Genomic DNA, 24,288 nt, shown 5'->3' with positions numbered 1-24,288 from the left:
ATACATAAAGCAAAGCCAGGCGGTCAGTGATATATTAAATAAATAAATAAAGTTATTATGTAATTCAGTTCACTACCTTCAATGTTTTTAACTTTTTGATGGATTTGTATACAAACCTCAAATAACAAAAAAATGCAATGAATAAACTGATGAATAAACCAATGCATTCTTTAAAAAATAAAGAAAATTACATAAAAAGAAATAAATATCTCTCAGATGCCAATATATAACCAAAACATTACAGTACACCAGAGATGGGGGACTCGAGTCATATGACTTGACTCGAGTCAGACTTAAGTCGCAAATTTGAGACTTGAGACTTGCTTGACAAATATTAAAAAAAGACTCGACTTTGACTTGACATTCATGAATTGAGACTTACTTGTGACTTGCACATGTGTGACTTACTCCCACTTCTGCAGTACACACATTTTAATGACTAGCTTAGAATTATTAATTTATTATTTAGAATAGTTTAAAGCAAATCTATAAATCTACACACATGGGGTCTGTGATTTTTGAAATGATCTATTTAATTATTTATATCAATATATGTCACAATTTCATTATCCTCAGATCATCATCGTAGCAGTTGGTTTGTTTTTGCAGGCTCGTGAGGACATTATTCACATGCTGAAGTCAGAAAGGATGCAGCCCGAGTCTTTGGAGGCTAAGTATGGATCGGCGGCCCCTGTCTCGCCTCTGCAGGCCTTACAGAGAGACAACATGCTCATCTCTAACAGGATACGTGAGGAAGACGTCTACGAGCTCCCCATGATTGAGGTTAGAAACGTTAATTAGATGACTGCATCTCAGTTAATTATGTAATATACTGTACAGAGCATCTTCATTAAATAACACACTGTTACACATGTACACTTACAGGCTTTTCAATCAGATTATAAGTGGATCGTTGCTGGTTTTTGATCAAAAATAGATAGATAGATAGATAGATAGATAGATAGATAGATAGATAGATAGATAGAAACAACTATCTATCTATCTATCTATCTATCTATCTATCTATCTATCTATCTATCTATCTATCTATCTATCTATCTATCTATCTATCTATCTGTCTATCTATCTAACTAGAATTAACTCTCTGGTTCAGTTTTACAAACAGTAGTTAGCTTTAGAACATTCACCTTCATCATCTTCATCATACATTCACCTTCATCATCTTCATCATACATTCACCGTCATCATCTGTTTTTATAATCATTTGAAATGTCCAGATTTGCATGTTTATCAACTTTAAGTAAAAATTTAAAAGTGTACGTTTACCCAACATATAGAGTTTCATAGAGGTGGTAACATTACTGTTTATTTTTTATTTCCTGTTTACGCAATTACACTATTTAATGTAACTATATAGTACACAATTACAAAAGGGAAATGATTTCTAATCACACACTTTTGAGTGTGGTTCTTCTCAAAGTTTCTTCATAGCCTCGTTTCAGGGGGTTCGTCCTCATATCCGACACCTCTGGCTTGCTCATTAAGAATCCATTTAAAATGTTAAATCATTAAATCATTCATATCCTGAATTGATATATTTCTGTAAAGCAGCTTTGTGACAATATCCATCGTTAAGATTGCTATACATATTAAATTGAATTGAACCGAACGTGTAGTTTTCTCTATAATATACTATATAATATTACTCTATAATATGCCCTATGATAACATATTCTTATACTAATATAAAAACTAAGATGAAGATGATTTCTGTGACGTTAAAGCTGGACCGTTTGGAGGAGAAGCACAGAGAGACGTACAGACGGATGCTAGAGCAGCTCCTGCTGGCTGAGAAGTTCCACCGTCGTACAGTTAATGAGCTGGAATGTGAGAAGCGCAAACACATTGACTTCATGAACAAGAGCGACGACTTTACTAACCTGCTGGAGCATGAGCGTGAGAGGTGAGGAGAGGAGACACTGCTCTGTGTGTGTGTGTGTGTGTGTGTGTGGTTAGAGTGAGATATCACACAGCATGTAGTACATTGTTCTTACACAGAGAAGCGAGCTTTGTTCCACAACACTTCCATTTACTTACATCTTGGGAAACACATTGAGGGCGAGCGCATGTACACAATGATGCTGAGTGACAACAAATAAAACACATCAAAACACTAACAAACATGACCGAGATCAAAAGACGAGAGACAGAAATGACACAAAAAGAAAGTGAAAAAAAAATGCAGTTACAATCACACAAGCCTTGATTTGTGATTAAATATTTATGTAAGACTTTACATCAAGGCTGTCTTCATAAGGACTTCATAACACACTCATAAGCTTTGAATGATTTATTTATACAATAATGAGTGAGAATATATAAAGAGGTTTTGTCAGTATTCCCAAAATAGCATCAGGCATATTTTATCATATGCCTTGCATAGATGTCAGAGAAAACACGCAAACAATAAGACACTTGGTAACATGATGTTATTGGTAAATAATCATCAACGACAGAAGCAGGACAGATTGATTTCTTTCCAATTACAGCATGTCTCAAGAAGTTTTAGGTAATTCCTGTTATCACGTACATTCTAGCTGTTCCTCTACAAGCCGCTATTTCTACTCTCTCTTTTATAATTTAATAAGACAAACCAAACAAAAAAATACAATTTGTACATTTACGGCTTTTGGCAAACGTCCTTACATTTTATTCAACTGACCAATTGAGGGTTAAGGGGCCTTGCACAGGGGCCCAGTGATAGCAGCTTGGTAGACCTGGGATTTAAAGTCACAACCTTCCACTCAGTAGTCCAACACCTTAAGCACTAATCTACCACATCCCCCACATTGTCTGGAAACAGAGAAACCAGAAAGAGCAATGTTCTATATTCATACACATTGACTATTACAAAGCACTAACACTATAGACTCCTTCCAGGAATATTATATAAAAGCATTTGATTTTCCCAAAATTGATTTGGGAAATCAACAGCGCTGTGGTATAATGACTTTAAAACATACTGCTCAGCATTTGGTCACATATATTAAGAGAAATATTCGAGCATTCGACTTTTTTATTTGGTCTTATTTGCTTTGCTTATTTGCAGAGTTCATCTGCTTTATGGAGAAATGCAATAGCAGGTTTTATTTTTTTTGATACTTAAGAAGTATCATTTCCAACTCTTGATAAAATAAAAACGTATAAATAAGTTGTCTATGAATGAATGTGTGTGTGTGTGTGTGTGTGTGTGTGTGTGTGTGCGTGTGTGTGTGTGTGTGCGTGTGTGCTATGAAGCTCTTATTTCTGTAATGTCAATACATATGTGTTTACTTTATTAAAATAATGATGTCATCTTCCATTACTAGAACATGTTTTAAATAAATTCTCATGCATTATTGCAAAAATTTTGGTGCCAATATTTAAAATGAACTAATGTTATAAGAGTATCTAGTTTCAGGCGATGCAGATGTTTGTACATTATTCACTGCTTATGAGTCATTTATGATGTCTTTATTTTCTCTCGCAGTAATACGAGTCTTTTTGCTTCATAAAACATCGGATCATTTTACAAACACTAGCTGTTCGTTAAGAATCACTCATTATACTATACAGTAAGTGTAATTATATTCTATGCTTACGCATGTGTTATGACGTTCTTATGGAGTCTGCCTAAAGTTTTACAGATACTGCCAATACTTTGGTTTATTCCAGCACTGTATGTTACAGTCGACTTTCCCAGGTCAGAAATGAATCATCGAGCTAGAATACACACCACACACTGTCTCCATAAACATGTCTGGTTCAGATTTAGTGTAATCACACAAAGACTGCCACACAGCAGCTCACAAAGTCAAATAGCACCAAATGAACCAAATGGCCTGTGTTTTTAGGGCTCACAGAGGATGAGTGAAGCGTCTTGAAGCACCGCTGATTAGTGATCTGGAACAAATCTGGAGTTAATGACACAGCCAGAAGATCTAAAATACAAATAGATTTGTGTGAATATATGGTTATAGCGATGTTGTACTGTACACCACATAACTACACACAAAGAGTCGGCGCAACAGCTATTTTTACCTCACCAGATATCCCAATACCTCAAAATCTTTATTTATTTGAAATGATTTTTTCTATTCTTCTAGCTGATAGACCGTGCAATGCTTCCACCACTGCAGTGTAGCTTCTCTTTATAGATAATGTGATTTTCTTAGTTGTTTGAATAAGCTGCTCAGAAACTTTGGGAGCATACGGAAAGCTGCCCAGCTGGTGGTTAGAAACAATAGACTAATCATAAAACTGATTGGGGAAGAAGATGTTTAGCCACCTCCTATGTTATTTAAATATGTAATAATAATAATAATAATAATAATAATAATAATAATAAGAATAAGAATAAGAATAAGAATAATAAATATAATAGATAAATAAATACATAAACAAACAAATAAACAAACAAATAAATAAATAAATAATAATAATAATAATAATAATAATAATAATAATAATAATTTATTTATAGGCACCTTTCAAGTCACTCAAGGTCACTACACAAATTCAAACAAGTAATAAATAATAAAATTAACAGTAAACAACAATAAAAAACAATAATATTTATCATGATATTAAGAGCATGTGTAATAAGCACTTCTGAACGAATAGGTTTTGAATGTGGTGAGAGAGTCTGTGTTACGGATGTATTTCTGGAGAGAATTTCAGAGACGAGGAGCAGTGAGACTAAATGCTCTTGCCGCTGTGGTGGTTAAACGGGCAGGAGGTGTAACGAGGAGCTCTGATGAGGAAGAGCAGAGAGGGAGGAGGGAGGGAGGGAGGGAGGGAGGGTAGAAGCAAGATTATAAAGATATTTAGGAGAACGAAAAATCAATACAGAGTTTAATAGAGAGCCAATGGAGTTTTTGAAAGGAGGGGGTAATGTGATGCATGATGGGAGTTTGGATTATGATAGAGCAGAAACAATACAGGTTTATGTAAACAGCAGGAGCATGTAATCATGGCTGAAATTCTCAGGAAGTGCAAGTCAGTAGGACATCCAGGTTTCTATTGAAGCAGGAAGGTGAATTACATAAGCAAAAAGCTTGTAGACAGAGAAAATCCAGAATAGAGGTACAGTAAATATGCTTTGTGTTAATTGATGAAATAAAGACTCATGTTCTGTTGTCATTCAAAGGCTTTTTTTAACTTCTAATTCTGAAAATCCTGTTTGTCTTTACACTTTTACTACAACTGTGTGCTCTAATGATTTAAACACAATCACACAGACTGATGTCACTAAGAAGAGCATTTGAAGAATTTGAGTTTTTTTTTTTTTTTGAGTCTGTTTCCTCTCAAGGTTCCTTTCTCATGTCGTGTGGAGGAAGTTTTTTTGCCACTGTCTGGAAAACTGCTCTGTTTATTATTAAAAATTCAGTACAAATGAAAATGGAATTGAATTGCAATACTATACTATAGCAGACTCAGACATTTGGACACACAAACACACAGACACACAAACACACACGCATACATACTGTACATACACACGCACACACAGACACACACACACACGTACAGACACACACACATACAGAGACACAGACCCATGCACACATACACACACATATACACACAGACACACGCACACATACTGTGCACACACACACACAGACAAACACACACACACATACACACAGACACACACACACACAGACACAGACGCACACACATACACACACACAGACACAGACTCACATACACACAGATACACATGAACACACTCACATACAGCTGCCTCTTGGTTATTCGGTGGTCCAGGAGAATCCTGTTGCTTACACACCTGATCCAACTGATCAGATCATTAACAGCTTGTTCCTGGATTTCTTAGAGAATACTACAATGTTCAGCACAGGGAAACTCCAGGCACAGGATTGGGAACCACTGGACTACATCAGTACAGCAGAGACATTCTGTTTCTCATTAACTGTGGCAAAGCTATGTTTATACTCTATTTGGATAAGCAGCACACACAACTGAGCAACCTGAGCATCGTGACTCTGTTCACATTCTCCAGGCCTGACATGTTGGGACACATGCTTTGTAATATTCTGGCCCATCTGATAAATCCCTTACAGAAGATGATTGCTATCAGACCCTTGTGTGCTCACTAGGATGGCATGACATGGCTCATATGCAAACGCTGATCTCATCCAATATTACATGGATAATTTCCTCTCAGTTTTGACAACTTGATGCATGGATATAGATTTGAAGGCTTTGGTCCTGGTGTAGAAATGGCAGGTTGTGATCATGCTCCGTATGAAAGCATAAGGAAACGAGGTGAACGGATAAAAGGTTTTATTCTGCAGAAACCTGTTTACACTCTTTCATTCATTTAGAAGCTTGGAAATGAGTTCCTATTACAGCTTAATCTAATTATCCAATTTATTTGCGGTGGCATTTCTTGGAACTGTATAATGGCAGAAAAGTACATTAGGCTTCCACCACATGCCTGTGTTATAAAATACTTGTTGCTCACATTAAATACGCACTTTACTCACGTCAAGGGTGCTCACAGCAGTTTATGGAAAGTTGACATGGTGACCCTGTTCGCTGGAAAAAAAATCACATGTAGCTGCTTTTTTTCATGATATAAACCTCCAAACTACTAACCCTGGTCTGTCTGAGAGCTTTTGTTTACAGTGTAAGGCTAATCAGATTGACTGATGAATTCTGTCTGATCGCTGTATGTTATGTGTTTATGTGAGTAATCTGTGAATTTATGGCTTTTTCAGATTTTTACCATAAACCCTGTAACACTGTGGATATCAAATTTGACACCTATATTTGACAGTCTTTAATTCCATTGTCTATGAAACTGAGATTTCTTCTAACATGTTGTCTACACGTTAGCATGTTTTTAAATTCCTTAATTCATACGTGTCATTTGGCAGACGCCCTTATCTAGAGCAACTTACATTTATCTCATTTATACAGCTGAGTAATTGAGGGTTAAGGGCCTTGCTCAGGGGCCCAGCAGTGGCAGCTTGGTGGACTGGGAATTCAAACTCATGACCTTCTGGTCAGTAGTCCAACACCTTAACCACTGAGCTACCACTTCACCAGACATTAATAATATTCCAGTTAATTTTGCTCAATTTCATAAATTGACAGGTGATTTTATGACATTTTTTTTGTAAACGAATGATTACTTTATAAATTGTTTAACGTTCATTCAAATTCTTTCATTTATTTTATAATATTTTATAATATTATGTCTTGTATTATAATTATTAATATTATATCAAATAACTAATGATTATTGATTACAGTAGTAATGCCTAAAATTCTGTGGGTAAAATAAAAAACCCAAAAGCTTTTTGTATCAAATTTGATACAAAAATAATATCAAGATTGCAATAGCTATTAATTTATTTGGTTAGTATTTAATTATTTGTTTGTTTGTTTGTTCATCTTTATTCTTGTGACCAAATTAAAAATGTTTTAATTAAAAATCTATTTTAAGTTAAAGTTTTGGTCTTTTTTCAAAATAGTTTTAGACACGTTTTAGAATGAATAATATTAAATCAATAAAAATCAGAAAACTAACAAACAAACTAACTAAATAAATAAATGCATTGTTGAATTTTACATACTGATGGGACAGTTTGACATTTTGGTAATTTTCATCACAAATGTTAAAAATTATTATTCAGCCAAGATAAGCTTTTTCTCTGCCATTTTCTCTGCTTCTTTATGTGTAGCTCACGTAGTTACTAATAGTAGTTATAATACTATTACTACTAAGCATAATTATAATCATTATAATTTTATTTTCATTAAAGTTTTTAGAGAAAGAAAAAAATAGGCATAAAATAATAGTGTAATAAATAACTGCAGTGACAGAAAAAGGCAAATAATAATGATATGAGATAAAATAATAGAAAAATAGAAGCACAATAATTGAAATAAGATAAAAGTTTAATGAATGTTGAATGTTTTCCATAGTTAGTGCACAAATATTTCACATTTGCCTGATGCCTAAGATACGTCCTTAATTACCTCATTCAGCACTTTTTAAGGTATAATCTCCTTTCAATTTAGATCCTTTTACACAAACACATCAACATTTAAATGTGAAACTATGAAACCATTTGCACCGCAGTTGTACGTGGAGTATATCATGTAGTATCTGGTCATGTTTATGCTGCTGCAGTGCCTTTCTGACCCCCCCTTTACATCGCCTCATGCTCCGTCTCAGTGCTCATCTTTCAGCAACGTGTGAGCACATTCTTCTCCGATCTGCTCATCTCAGAAATGCATCACAGGTGATGTCATACGGACCCCACAGCACCTGTGATTGGTTAGCAGGGCGCTAAGCGGAAAGGCCCACCCTGAACAATAAAACTTATTGTGGATGCAGTTCCAACAGGGAGCCCGGGGTTTGCCGTTGTCCCTCTACATTACATTATTTTGCTATTTTTTAATCATATATTTAATCATATTTTCTCATATTTAAAGCAGAGTAAACTTTTCTTTCCTTTCTAATATACTTCAAATGTACTTCTAATGTTTCAACCCCCCCTTGTTTAAATGACATAATCATTTCCTGATGGATGTTAGGCCTAGAGCTGTGTTTAAAAAGGAGTTTCATTAATAAATTCCCATCAGTCTTATAATTTAGTCTAGTCACATTCCTTAAGTTGATGTAACTGTTTATTTTTAGCTATAAGTTGAAACTGGAAGATTTTAGAATTCATTATTTACTTACGTTTCGGACTGTTTTGAGGTTGCATTCAGAGTTGGTGTAAACTAATGAGAACAGTTTGGTCAGTCAGTTTCAGATCAGGGAAATGGTCTGACTCTACGTCTTCACCTAACATTGATGGTTACATCATCCTTGAGGTATTTGCATGGTCTGAAGCTCTGGACCATAGTAGTCATAGCCTTTCAGGCATTTTGCATATTTTGCATAAATATTTATATAAACTAACAACTGCCTTTAGCAGCCTGTTCTAAACAAAGGAAATCCAAGCAGAATCCTACTCAAATCCGATTATTAAAACTTCTCCATTACTGTTTTTATGTTGTATAATTCTCATGACCTAAAGAAAAACCATCTTTTCCAGCAGTATTTCAGGGTAAAAGGGTTGAGCTAGACAGAGAACGAGTCTGGCATTGTTCCCTCAACAAAACAAAACTTTTCTTTTGCATTGTTGTCCTGTCTCCATGGAAACATTTGGTCACGACAGCAAAAGGAAATATTCGGGTCATGCCGGACTCCCGGTTAGCATGCTGTGTGAACTGTGAATCCTTGCAATCTTTAAGTACTTTGACCACTTGGCACTTTGACCGACTGTTGTTCTGTCCATTTCCTGAGACAACATCCTGACTTCATTCTAAGCAAACAGTGAAAAGAGAGTGAGGACAGACTTTGTGAGAAACGACACCCCCCCTCTTGTCAGTCCCCTCCTCCTCTGCCCAAACAAGGGTAGAACAATTCTGTGCCTTATATGGGAGGATGATATCACCAGCTAGTGGAGCAGTGCCTTTCCACACAGTGTTCACCTTTCATTTTGCACTGATGACATGTTTGGAATGCGATGCCTAACTCTGCAGGGAGCATGGGACCTTCGCTCGACCCTGCCGAAGTCTTAACGGCTCATAACGACAGACACAGCTGAAAACTCATTAGACATGGACGCACGTGGAATACATTATAGCTAGCTGGTGAGTTTGAAATCTGTTTGGAATCTGACAGATGTTGAGGATATGAACACAGCGGTGAGTGCAGGTTCGATTTAGATCTGTTTCAGAATCTTGTGATGTCTGGCACTTAAGAAGTTTGATAAATAAGTTGACTTTAAATTTGGCTTCTCTTTTATCTCTAATGGGCGCTGCGGCACTTGCAGTGGATTTATTGTGCTGACATAAAGGTCCCCTGCAGAGTTGAAGCAGTGTAAACATTTACCACTATCACGGGTGGCTGCTTTTTAGGTGCTTCTGAGTGCAAGGCACGCATAAGAGGAACAGGGATTTTGTGGAAGTCTTTCATGCCATGTTATGTTGTGCAGTGCTTACAGTGCAAGCATGTGAAACACATTAATCTGTTGTCAGAGATAATCACATGACCCCTTCTTTGTTCTCTGCTGTCATATTTTTTTCTCTTTTCTGCTTCTCTGCCTTGCATCCCAGTAGTGTTTTATTATGTTGTTATACAGGCATCTGATCAAGGTTTCACAGAACTCACATATGTGGGTTCAAGGTTTGTCAGGTAAACAACTGAGTTATAAGAAAAAAAAAATCTTGTGTTTACACTCATTAATTTCTCTTACGAATTATCATCAGCATAAACAGATTTTCTATTTACTTTGTGTTCCTCCCAGACTAAAGAAACTGTTGGAGCAAGAGAAGGCATATCAAACACGTAAAGACAAGGATCATAGCAAGCAACTAGGAAAAGTAAGAGATGAGCTGGTGAAGCTGAAGTCCTTCGCTCTGATGCTGGTGGATGAGAGGCAGCTCCACGTTGACCAGATTGATCAGCAAAGCCAAAAGATCATGGACCTCGGCAAAAAGCTGCAAGAGAGAGATCAAGATCTGGAAAGTGTCACCAGCAAATACAAAGAGGACAGTCAGAGAATTCAAAAGTTAGAAGTGGAGTTAGAGCATAAAGCTGCTAAGTTTTCACAGGAACATGAGGACATGATGAACAAGCTCTCCAGCCAGGAGTCCCAAAACCGACAGCTACGCACAAAGCTGGCTGGTCTGTCTCGGAGAATTGAGGAGCTAGAGGAAAGTAACAAAGCGCTTCAGAAATCCGAAGAGGATTTGCAAGAGTTAAGGGACAAAATCAGCAGGGGAGAATGTGGAAACTCAAGCCTCATGGCTGAGCTTGAAACACTCCGTAAGAGAGTGCTGGAGATGGAGGGAAAAGATGAGGAGATCACAAAAGCTGAAGCACAGTGCAAGGACCTGAGAAGGAAGCTTCAAGACGAGGAGAATCACAGTCGTGAGCTGAAGCATGAAATCGAAAAGCTACAGAAAAGGATGGCAGACTTGGAGAAACTTGAGGGTACTTTCAACGCAAGCAAATCAGAGTGTAAGCAACTTCATGCAAGCCTTGAACGAGAAAGGAACTTGACAAAGAATTTAAGCAAGGAACTGGAAACTGTTAAAAAACATGTTAAAGAGCTTCAGTGTGCCGAGTCGATGCTTGAAAAGGCAGAAAGTAGCTTAAAAGATGATCTGACAAAACTGAAGTCATTTACTGTAATATTAGTGGATGAGAGGAAGAACATGGCAGAAAGAATTAAGCAAGAGGAGCAAAAAAGCGAAGACATGAGCAAGCTGTTTAAGGCTGAGCAAGGCAAGGTCATGGAAATCACAGAGAAGCTGATTGAAGAGAGCAAAAAGCTTTTGAAACTGAAGTCAGAGATGGAAACGAAAGTGTCGGCTCTCACAAAGGAAAAAAATGATTTAAGGACTAGACTTGCATGTGAAGAAGAGAAACAAAATGATCTCAATGCAAAGGTCATCCTAATGCAAAAGAGAGTGGACTATTTGGAGGAGGCCGAAAGAAAAGCCAGAAATAGACCCGATGTAGACAAGGCAAGATATGCTGATGAAGACAATAAAGTTAAGGAGTTAACAGAGGAGATTGATAGGCTAAAGAATCGCTTGAAGCAGCTAGAGGTTGTGGAGGGTGATTTGATGAAGACAGAGGATGAATATGATATGCTTGAAAAGAAGTTTAGAACAGAGCAGGATAAGGCCAATGTCCTTTCTCAGCTCCTGGAGGAAATGAAGTCACAGATTGCCAGGAACAAGGCCATCGAAAAGGGGGAGGCTGTGAGCCAAGAAGCTGAATTAAGATTGAGGTGCAAGATGGAGGAGGCCAAAACCAGAGATTTGCAGGCAGATGTCCGGGCTCTTAAGGAGAAGATTCATGAGCTGATGAACAAAGAGGATCAATTATCTCAACTTCAGGTCGACTACACGGTTCTACAGCAGAGGCTCATTGAAGAGCAGGACAAAAAGAAAAGTATGAGCCAACAGATCCTAAACCTCACCAAAGATTTAGAGGTGACTAAGCGATACAGCAGAGCACTACGGCCTAGCATGAATGGAAGGAGGATAGTGGATGTTCCTCTCACTTCAACAGCCGTTCAGACAGATGCACATGCCAACGACGCTCTTGAAGAAGAGACTCCAGCTGTGTTCATAAGGAAATCTGTTCTGGAAGAAAATCATGTGATGAGCAATTTGAGGCAGAAAGGCCTCAAAAAGCCAGCAGTTCTAGACCGTTATCCACCTGCATCTACAGAACTAGGTGTAAAAAAATCATTGATCCCTTGGATGAAGAAGAAAGAAGCAAGTGCTGACACACAGGATGGCTTAGACAAGTTGACTTATAATGTTAATGGAGATGCGTCACCTCAAGCGCCAGACTTAAGTATGACACAACGACCAGGCCGGCCACTGCATATAAGGGTAACTCCGGATCATCAAAACAGCACTGCCACACTGGAGATCACCAGTCCTCGTGCTGAGGACTTCTTCTCAAGCACCACAATCATCCCCACTTTAGGGCTGCAAAAGCCACGGATAACTATAGTTCCTAAACCCACTACTGTGTCACCAAAGGGCAGCTATGATGCAATGGACAGGACCAAGTCACCAGTGACCATTACGACCATTTCTAGAGCCAAGTCACCAGAGGGTAGCAAGATCTCCTATCCTGACTCTCCAAGTTCTCCTGTCTCAGTCATTACAGTTAGCACAAGCCCAGTATTACAGGCGCCTATCTCTCCAGAACCTCAGGAAACCTCAAGCATCGGTCGAGCTGTGTTCAAGGTGACTCCAGAGAAGCAGACAGTGCCAACACCGGTCCGCAAATACAACTCCAACACCAACATTATAACAACAGAAGACAACAAAATCCATATTCATCTAGGGAGTCAGTACAAGAGGCCTCAGGACTCTGGAAGCAGCCCTATGCTCACAGTAAGGCCTATGAGTGTATCCACAGAGAACAAGGAGACGCCTGCTACAGGGACTGTCCTGCGTTCCCCCCGACAGTCCTCCTCCACTTCTATAGGGAAAAGCACTCCTGGAAAGATGACAAGTAGCATCACCATTACTCCCATCACGTCTGCTCCTTCAAGGCCAACCCAGTCTGTGGTAAGTGATCCTAAACAGTACATAGTATATGCCATCTGTTAATCCTCTTGTTTGCCATTAGTTATTTAGCAATTAATAAAACTGTGTGACCTTGTGACCCTAAACAACATAATGATGTGCAATCTTCTACATTACAGTTGCTTCTGAATTGTTTCAAAATGATATCAGGGGGTGTCTGCTCCCTAGATAGATCTCTGTCCAGGTAGAGATAAGTGCAATACATTACCTAACATGTGACTGTTAACTAACCCTGGAATGACCTTTTATGCCAATTCCACCCCAAACCAGTGGAATTTTATTTCTTCAATTGTTAAAATAAGTTTTACTTGGCACCAACTGACTGATCCCTCATATTTAACCACAAAGATAGCCTGAACTATTTGCCTAGCACTTAGCATTAGCTATTCTACCTGTGTGAGCAGACGCGCGCTAACATGCATATCCTGGCACAATACGACCCTTTACTAAAACAAGCACAATAGCTAATCGAGGGCTGAATCTTAAAGTGTAATCTGTTATCGACTCTTGTGGGTACATGGTAGGTTATATAAATGTCACATGTTAAACACACGGTTTGGAGATGTTTATAAAATAATCAGCCTTTTGGATCCTTGAAAAACTCTTTACTGCTTGAAGCGTCTGAGTATTTGTTATATAGCAGATGGCCATCCCTTTCTACAGTTAAACAGTTTGACAGTGTTGGAATTTAAACAGAAATTATTAAAATGTTTTGAAATAAATGGACGGACATTTTAATCTGCAATGAAGGGGCTTGCCATATGACTTGTGGGCTGTCTTTTACTGAAAGGAGTGATGTTGACCAGCTCTGTTCTGGCTGAGGGATAATTATAAATGTAATTAATGTAAAGTTCTGTTTTTCTAATATTTAAAGTCACCTGATTATTACAATGGCACCAGCACTTTTCCAATTGATTTAATTTAGAAATTGTGATGAAACATGCTGTAAACCTTTTTATTTGACACATATCCTTCTTTCAATTTTTTCATTACCAGTCCGGGACGGATGTGCAGTCAACTCGGTCTTGCTCAGCAACACGAATCCCTATGTCAAAAGGTATGAAACCAGGCAAAACTGTAATGGGCCTTGCTGCAGTATCCAGGATAGAGTCTCGAGCTGAAAGCCAGTCAATGAAAATTGAACTGAGGAAGTCTGCAGTAATCAGCTCAGTGTCCACTGCAGGGGGCAGAAGCTGAGAGTTTTGGCACTCTGTAATCGTTAAAGTTAATTGATCTATGCTCAGAGCCACTGATGTACCCGAGTAGTTTAAAGTGTACCTATGAGGACTCAAAATTGAAGCACTTACAGATAACAGATAATATCATTATCACCTCTGCTTTTAGAAAATGTGATTATGTTTGTATTTTAAAATATAATATGGTCTGGAAAGTATACAGTATGTATATAGTATTGTATATACATACTATCTAATGTATATTGTGTTGACACTTGAATATACTGAACATACAGTTCTTTGGCTGGAATGCTACATCATTTTCCCTACTAAAGCACAATGTTAGGCTACTAACCCATTGGCTGGGTTTTTGGTTTACTTAAGTGCCTTCTCTTATCATTTAATTTCTTTTTGCTGTTTTGTTTGTTTTGTTTGACATGATAGTTTCTAGTGGAGGTTTCCAAAATATGAAAAGAAAAAAAATTGCCTATTTAATATAATCTGTCATGTTTGATTCACTTGCACCAAGCCTTAATAAATGGAAATTTTTCATCCCTCTACATCAGTAGATTGCCTTTTACTGTTGACGTCTCACCGTTTACTTGTATAACAAGTTAATAATATTATTTGCATCAAACATGGACTAGGAAACCTCCAATAGGTGTCCCATGATGCCATACATCATGCTTCATTTAATTCTTCTTTCATCTGCAATTCTTAATTCATCTGCATAAACACTGATAAGGCACCATAAAATGCTTTACTGAGCATGCAGCACTTTCACTAAACATGAACGGCATTCGGTTACTGAGACTGGCTTAAAGATCTTAAGCAGAGCAAATGTCAGCTTTGTTATAATTCAATATTAGGATTCTTGCAGGAAAAAATGCATTAACTCTCAAACAGATGACTTGTTATGGGTGTCTTACGCCACTTGCTGGATATGGCATGTACATAAAATCTTTTTTGTTGGTATTTGAGACCTAAGTTTGGTGCTACAATATCAGACTAGATACAAGCATTAGATACAAACATGTCATGTGTAATTTAATTTATCACATTTGTGTAGTGGTTCTGGAAAACCCATCAGATGGGGCAGTGCCTGAATTCCTGCAAAAAAAAGAATGAAAACATACAAACTGGTTTTGGAAAAAAAAAATGGGGTTTTCCCTCTATACTATTCTTTGTAAATATATTTTTTATATATATTTATATATTTTATATCTACCTTTAGAGATAATGGTGGGTAAAGAGACAACTAAACAAACAGGATGGTTAAAAGAAAATTAGACATATCTGTCTAATGATAATTATAACCTTCCTGCTTACTGATTTCTTTACATAATAAATGTCAAACATTTTTATAAATGTTGGATGTTTGTTGGAGAACTACTTTCTGCAGCCTGATCAGTTCAGTTTATATAAACTCATATGCACATGAATGTCAAAATTTCAACTCAAAATGAAGACAATTTTTTTCAGAACTATTTATACTCCCATTGTGAAGGGTTTTTCCATGCCACCACACAAATAAACACCAGTGCAACAAGATTCAACACTTACAAAACATCGATCATCTGAGAACAACAATCTCACATTCTGGACAGAGAAGACAAAGTTTGACAAAGGAGTGAAAGAAGCCATCTATGTCAAGACATCTCTGAAGCAAAGTTTTTGAAGTGAACAGTTATCCTCACAGAGCTTTATATATTTAGCCCTCAATGTTCAACATATGTTCTTGCCAAGCTTCATGATGTCATATGTGCTTATCACAGGTAGGGTTAAAATGCTGGGGAATTTCCCACCATTTACTGGGAATGATACAAGATATCACAAGTCTAGACTACTAGTATTATTATTGGATGTGTTTCTCGTGTACCTGAAGATCAGGCAAAAAATAAGAAGTGACAGATGAGAATATGTCCAAGACACACATTTGTTTTTACTAAAAATTTTGAGACAACAGACAAAATTCAAGAAACAAGAAAACAAAGAAAATTCCTACTAATGTGTGGTCCAGGCTTTTTAAATCAGTATCCATTCCATTATATCATCAGACACGAAAAACAAATGTTCTGTGTTATTTTTATTTTGGAATATTTCTTTTCTAATCATTTTTCCATCGATTGACTAGCGCCAGCTTTTCACCAAAGTGCTGTTCATAATAAATTCAGCTAACATTCAGTCAAATGTAATTCAGTCAGAAATTCTTTCAGTATGTCTAAATCTTCATGTAGATGTGATGACCAACATCATTAAGATACACAATCAATACATACTGTAGCTTTAGTATCCACTTCTGTTCATTAACTAGCAAAGTTTTTTCCCCACTGAAGTTTTTTCCCCATTTAGAATTTTTAGAAATACAGAACATAATATTTAATGATGATATGAAACTGCAATGTGGCAAAATGTGCTTTGGATGACAGATTTCCATTAGGAGGCACTGCAGCACATAGTGGTAGCTTTGCTGCCTTACACCTCCAATCCCCAATTTGATCATGAACTTGGGTTACTGTGCATATGGAGTTTCACACCATGTCACTAAAGATCTATCAATAAAATAATACTTTTACTTAAATGCATTATTAAACTTTGTCATTTGTTTAATGCAGCCTTCATTTTGTAGCATTAGTGCTTGGTGCTTTAAATGATAAACTCTAAAAAAAAAATGATTATTTTTGGCATTTAAAGAACAATATACAGGTTTTTTCAAAAAAATAAAATAAAACAATAACATGATATATATATATATATATATATATATATATATATATATATATATATATATATATATATATATATATATATATATATATATATGCGATTACATGAAGAGACAGAAGGATGTGAGAAAGCCTACATCCACAGAAGACCTGTGGTTAGTTCTTCAAGATGTTTGGAACAACCAGCCGAGTTCCTTCAAAAACTGTGTGCAAGTGTACCTAGAAGAATTACTGCTGTTTTGAAGGCAAAGGGAGGTCACACCAAATATTGATTTGATTTAGATTTCATTCACTGCATTTTGTTCATTTATGAAAATAAATGTTTAACACTTCCATTTTTGAAAGCATTCTTTGTTTACAGCATTTTTTCACACCTGCCTAAAACCTGTTATATATATATATATATATATATATATATATATATATATATATATATATATATATATATATATATATATATATATATATAAAACAATCATATATACAGTCTTACTTACTTTTTAACAGATTTATTAATAGTACCCCAGTGAGCAACCTGATTTCAAGAAACATCAAAAATTGATCTTTGACCCAACATAAATTATAAAGATAAATTAAATTATCATAAAAAGACTCAGCTGTTCCTGGGCCTAGATCTGACTCATAATTATAGAGATGCTTTATATAAATGTTTGATCTATTTAGGTCTTGTTTTTTGGCAGTATAGTCTAGCTAAATTCACAGTGTGTCAGTGTTGGCCAATAAATTATTACGTTTAGCTTAGAAAAAAAACAAGACTAATAGCTGCATCTTCAGCTAACTCTTCCTTTTTTCACCTGCAGAAAATGTTGTGCTCCGCATGACTTTGGAGCCTCGTTGAGACAGGTGTAGCACTAAGGATAAGCATATCTACTACTCAGTCTGCAGTATTCCTGTATGCTCCTCAAAGAGCATGTGGATCAGCACCACCCTCAACTTTACTCCTGGAACCAATTCCTAGGAATCTGGGGCACACAAGTCTCTTTTGTTACTGCTGTTTTTTTTTTTCTTAATAAAGTGTGATTCAGTGATGGACATTTTGCAGAGAAAAAAAGTAAGTTGTGGGATACACGGAAAATGAATGCATGCCAATAGGAAAGAACTGGATTGAAAACATGAAATCTGGAAGTATGACTGACATTTAAAAGATATCAGTGATTGTGAGGTGAAAGTGATTTTGATTCCATTTGTTTTCATTATTTTTGAAGACCTGGTAATTGTATGTATATGCAGTTATGATGGTATTGCTGTGGAAATATATGTATATTCAAACACTGTTGTTACGGAGCTATTGTTTTAATGGAGTGAGTTTTAAATTAAAATATGGATGCCAAACGAAGTTGGTCAGTGGAACTTAATTAGTTTTAATAACACATGGTACAAACAGTCCAGTCCAGATTTTTTCTTTCTCAAACAGAAATTGCTGACATTATGGATATACAGCTATTAATTACCTTGTACATAGTGTGATTACTGAACAGGAATCAGGTAAACTGGAACATGTTATAACAAGCCTGAAATGTTGACCACATTAATAAACGTTAAAGAACTAACACAATTTTATCAGTGTTGTGACTTTAAAACTTTCAGCTGAAAGAATGAGTGAAAACGTATATAATGTAGGCTATGAATAATTCTTAATTATATGTGATGTTTCAATAGTATGTTCCATATCATAGATTCAGTGTAGATTATGCTTACACATTTATATTTAAATATACATTTACGCATTTGGCAGATGCCCTTATCCAGGGCGACATACATAAGTGCTTTTAAGTCTATCATTGTATTAGTATCTGTATTAGTATTATTAGTATCGGTGAACACTTGTTCACTAGGTTACAGACACCATCAACCTGAAACTCTGTTCTGACTCTAGTTCAAGTATTTCAGGAAGAGGTAGGTCTTCACCCGTCGTTTGAAGATAGACAATGACTCAGCTTTTCGGACATCTAGGGGAGTTCATTCCACTAAATTGGTGTCAGAAAAGAAAAGATATATACCTGTATACCTACCTCTTACCTTGAGAGATGCTGGTACCAGTCGAGCAGTGCTGGTAGCTCTGAGGGAGTGTGTTGCAGTGTGAAGAGTGATAAGAGCTTTGAGCTAAGAGCAAGCTGGTAAATTTTTGGCTTTGTATGTGATAAGATGCATACACAATCCCATCACCCCCCCCAATCCCCCTGAGATGGGTCGACTCTTTAACGTGATTCTTTTAGATGAGAGACAATTCACAATGAGCTATTGAAAATGAAGATGTATTTTGTATTCATGAAACTCTTCAGTACTAATGGACTATTGTTTGGAAGGGTTTGGTTAAAGTCCCAGGACCACTTAGATGTCACTGCTGGGACCACTGTACTGCTCAGTTGTATAAACAGATAAGGGTGTCTACCAAATGCCATAAATATAATGCCAGGGCTCTCAGGTTTTGAAGACAGGCAAGAGTGAGATCTCCAACCCCTCACCCAAACACAACAATGGGCCTACCCTTTTCGCCACCTTCTAAGCACCTTTAGGGTGCTTAGTTGCCTTTTAATTGACATCTTTGAAAGACAGATGCAATGATTAATGCATCAATGGCCAGGATATCAAATATGACATGATATGACATATGATTTTAAAAGTGACCTATAACATCGTCGATGCAATACACTTTCATTTATTTAGTGCTAATAAAATTATTAAGCCTATTTGGAGAGAGATGTTTAATGTGACAAAATGTCAATCATCGTGTGATAACGAAAATATGACTAGGCCTAGGCCAGTGGTTCTCAAACTTTTTCAGTGAGCGGCCCCCCTTGTATACAGTGCATCCCTACTTGCCCCCTCAAAATAAAATTTATGACGTAGAACATTCCAAAACTTAATATTTGAATTAAACAAAACATATTAAATTATACAATGTAGTGCTGTTGGTTAGTAGCCTTATTTTTCTGAGATTTAATTACCCAGAATTTATGATAAATTCATTATTTTATAAAATGTCATAAAACCGGGGGCCCCATGGCACCATCTCGGGGCCCCAGTTTGAGAACCACTGACCTAGACTACTTGTTCTGAGAAAGTGTTGTCAGTGAACCGGGGCTCCCTGGCACCATCTCAGGGCCCCCAGTTTGAGAAGCACTGGCCTAGACTACTTGTTCTGTTGGCTAAGTTACAAACACTCATGAAAAACTGATGCTGATTATCTGGGAAACTTTCTCTAACAGCAGTCAAAATGTCATTGTGACAAGTTGTGAATTTGTTGTAACATTAAAACAGGAGATCATGACTTTCTGTGCTCAAAGTGATGCTCGCAGCTCCAGTGGTTTTCTCTGTGGGTGAACGAGGATGATGCGGAACAATTACAGGATATGTTTTTTTCATTGGTTGTTGCGTTAAATCTTACCCAGATACAATAGTGCTATTTTCTGATTGGCTGATAAGTGTCCAGGGGAGCTCCAGGGGAGACGCGCTTGATTCTTTCCCGGTTCCATAGAGACAGCGGTGCGGACAGATACATTTTGTTCTCTGCGGCATATTAAATATGATAAATAGTAAGTTTTTCTGCGTGAGAAATACGATCTGTGGCGGGAGTGCGTGACAATGCGTGATACTTGAGAGCCCAGGGGGCCGTTTCAGAAAGGAGGTTCAACCAACTCTGAGTTTAAACTTGAACTCTGAGTTGACAAACCCTGAGATGGGAAACTCTGAGTTTTCGGTTACAGAACAGCTGAAAAGAGTTAGTTTTATCAACTCTTGACTGACTCTGAGTTAAGCGCGTGCACCGCAACTATAAAAAGCAATTATCAATGGAGCGCAGATATAACGATTCACCATGACAACAGCGTAAGACAAATGAAAAGTCTGCATATTTCTCACCAGCAGAACCGGAAGTGCTTATGCAAGTGTATGGAGAATTTGAACACGTATTTAAAAAAAAAAAAAAAAAGCAACAGCTGTATAAAACAATAGTGGATTTAACATCAAATTTTAAAAAGGTGTATTTTAAAAATGTATATATATAAAATATACCTTTAAAAGTTAAATTTTTAATGTAAACTTCTCCCTCTAGTTACACACTTTGTTCAATTCAAGGATAATTCATGCAATTGTATATCGTTCATTTCTTCTCTCTCCTTATTGTTTAAGTGGTTGAGGTTGATTTGGGATTTAGAAAGTAACTAATAAGTAAGTAGACCAAATTAATAAGTAGACCAATACTTTCTAGAGATAGTAATTATTACATTAATCTAATTAGACTGGTTGAAGATGTAATTTGTAGTTAGTAATTAAGAACTATTTTAGAGTAAATTCCCAACTGTTATAATATAAGAGGTGAAACTGGAAGAACAGAATTTTATTTTATCAGGAAACAACACAAAAATGGTCAGAAAGCGCTTAAGAGCGAGGCACACTTTCCTGACCGCTCTGCAAACAGTAGCCTTACTAATATGTTCCGCATCCCCGATGTTATACACAAAACTACAGTTTGCAAAGAAACTTAAGGCAACGCAAAGCATCTGCTCGGATGTAAGAGCACGACCGCGATGGCTGATGTAAGGATGGATGAGATTGTGGATCTAATTGACTGTAAAGAAAAACGGTATCGCTCAAATAAAAATGCATAGGATGTGACAAAAATCCACTCTGAGCTCAAAAAAATTTATACAGACTCTTCATCAACAGGATCGTCCATAAAAGGACTAGGGATGAGCGAGTACAGCATTATCTGTATCTGTATCCGTATCTGTAACCATATGAATTATCTGTATCCGTATCCGTACCCGAGTGGGTGGGGCTTGTCTTGAAATGGGCGGGGCTTTAACCAGTAATAATTAATTTGTAATATTTATAACACTAGCTTACTACCTTTATGTTTTTATGAAATACAGCAAAAACGTGTCAGACACTCAGTGTCTGGTTACTGGTTAGAGACAGCTGAAGGTTTAAAAAAGAAAAAAAATCTCCGACAGGCAGAGACGCAATGCGAGTCGCATTCTACCAAGCAAGCACCACGTCTGAACGAACCCACGTTTACCAGAACTCTACTGGTTAGTAAGTACGTATTATTAACGTTACAACCCGAAGTAAAAAGCTGAAGAAACCCTAAACGTTAACGGACCCGAGTGACTGAGGGAGAGACAGAGAGCTGTTCTGTGTGTGACTGTGAGTGAGCAGAGCGAGACACAGCAACACAATACATCTGTATGTGTGTAGGGGAGGGGCGCTGTGACTAGCCTATCACAGAACGCTGACACAATCAGATACCCAATGATGATTTTCATTCAATCCGAGCACAGATATTGACTCGTATTACTTGTATAATACTCGTACTCGGCAGAAGTGCTTTATCCGTACCGGATACTCGTTTCAGCCGAGTATCCGGCTCATCTCTAAAAAGGACACGCCACTTCATTCCTTTTTACATTTACGCCATTTAGCAGACCCCCTTACCCCCTTTATACAACTGAGCAATTGTGTCCACAAAAACTTTAGTGGACCTGGGATTTGAACCCCTGACCTTCTGAGCAGTAGTCCTTTAGTGGACCTGGGATTTGAACCCCTGACCTTCTGAGCAGTAGTCCAATCTAGCCATGGGGGTCACAGTCCAGTGACTTCTGTGCCGGTCCCAAGCCCGGATAAATAGAGAGGGTTGCGTCAGGAAGGGCATCCGGCATAAAACATTGCCAAATCTAACCATGCGAGTTGTCAGTAAGAATTTCATACCGGATCGGTCGAGGCCCGGGTTAACAACGACCGCCATCGGCGCCGTTGACCTACAGGGCGCCGGTGGAAATTGGGCTACTGTTGGTCGAAGGAGTAGAGGAGGGAGGAGAGTGCACAGACAGAGAGAGAAGAGGAAAGGTAAGAGTGTAGGACTGAGAATAGGGACTCTGAATGTTGGTACTATGACAGGGAAAGGTAGAGAGCTGGCTGATATGATGGAGAGAAGGAAGGTGGATATACTGTGTGTACAGGAGACCAAGTGGAAGGGTAGCAAGGCTCGTAGTATAGGAGCAGGATTCAAGCTGTTTTATTATGGTGTGGATAGTAAGAGAAATGGGGTAGGTGTGGTCCTGAAGGAGGAGTTTGTGAGGAATGTTCTGGAGGTGAAGAGAGTGTCAGATAGGGTGCCCCGCAGGTAGGTTGTGAGTTAGAGGAGAAAGAGAGATTCTGGTGTGAATTCGATGAGGTGATTGAGAGTATTCCCACGGGTGAGAGAGTGGTGATAGGAGCGGATTTTAATGGACATGTTGGTGAGGGGAACACAGGTGATGAGGAGGTGATGGGCAAGTTTGGAGTTAAGGAAAGGAACCTTGAAGGACAGATGGTAGTAGACTTTGCTAAGAGGATGGACATGGCTGTGGTTAACACTTATTTTCAGTAGAGGGAGGAACATAGAGTGACTTACAAGAGTGGAGGTAGGAGAACACAGGTAGACTATATCCTTTGTAGAAGAGGCAATCTGAAAGAGATTAGTGACTGTAAAGTGGTAGTGGGAGAGAGTGTAGCCAGACAGCATAGGATGGTGGTGTGTAGGATGACTCTGATGGTCTGTAAGAGGAAGAGGTCAAAGATAGAGAAGAAAACTAAGTGGTGGAAGCTGAAAAAGGAGGAATGTTGTGAGGAATTTAGACAGAAGTTGAGACAGGCTCTGGGTGGTCAGGTAGTGCTGCCGGATGACTGGGAAACTACAGCAGAAGTGATCAGGGAGACAGGGAGAAAGGTGCTGGGTGTGTCATCTGGAAGGAGGAAAGAAGATAAGGAGACTTGGTGGTGGAATGAGGAAGTTCAGGATAGTATCCAGAGGAAGAGATTAGCCAAGAAGAAGTGGGATATGGACAGGACTGAAGAGAATAGACAGGAATACAAGGAGTTACAGCGCAGAGTGAAGAGGGAGGTGTCTAAGGCCAAGCAGAAGGCATATGAAGAGTTGTACACTAGGTTAGACACTAGAGAAGGAGAGAAGGACTTGTACAGGTTAGCTAGACAGAGGGATCGAGATGGGAAGGATGTGCAGCAAGTTCGAATTATTAAGGATAGAGATGGAAGGGTGCTCACAAGTGAGGAGAGTGTACAGAGGAGATGGAAGGAATACTTTGAGGAGCTGATGAATGAGGAAAATCAGAGGGAAAAAAGAGTAGAAGGGGTGAACTTTGTGGAACAGGAAGTAGATAAGATTAGAAAGGATGAAGTCAGGAAGGCTTTGAAGAGGATGAAAAGTGGAA

At 37.7% G+C, this 24,288-nt stretch overlaps 1 protein-coding gene across 4 annotated transcripts in view; it reads left to right on the top strand.

Moving 5' to 3' along the window:
• Positions 1-18,630, top strand: part of filip1b (filamin A interacting protein 1b) — a 36,133-nt gene extending 17,503 nt beyond the window's left edge. The window contains exons 3-7 of one of the 4 annotated variants that reach the window (XM_060866289.1): positions 610-783; positions 1,746-1,924; positions 10,341-13,137; positions 14,152-14,212; positions 17,878-18,630. In XM_060866289.1, coding sequence (XP_060722272.1) covers positions 610-783; positions 1,746-1,924; positions 10,341-13,137; positions 14,152-14,212; positions 17,878-17,915 — 3,249 coding nt within the window. In that variant the 3' untranslated portion in view covers positions 17,916-18,630. Of the gene's footprint in view, positions 1-609; positions 784-1,745; positions 1,925-9,529; positions 9,739-10,340; positions 13,138-14,151; positions 16,912-17,877 lie in introns of those variants that run through there. The other 3 variants (XM_060866288.1, XM_060866290.1, XM_060866291.1) reach the window with 3 other exon arrangements.
• The last annotated feature ends 5,658 nt before the right edge of the window (positions 18,631-24,288 follow it).

This window comes from Tachysurus vachellii, chromosome 3 (genome assembly GCF_030014155.1).
Source record: "Tachysurus vachellii isolate PV-2020 chromosome 3, HZAU_Pvac_v1, whole genome shotgun sequence".
Lineage (NCBI taxonomy): Eukaryota > Metazoa > Chordata > Actinopteri > Siluriformes > Bagridae > Tachysurus > Tachysurus vachellii.
Note: the sequence above shows the minus strand (reverse complement) of the source record. Positions and strands in the feature narration are given on the sequence as shown.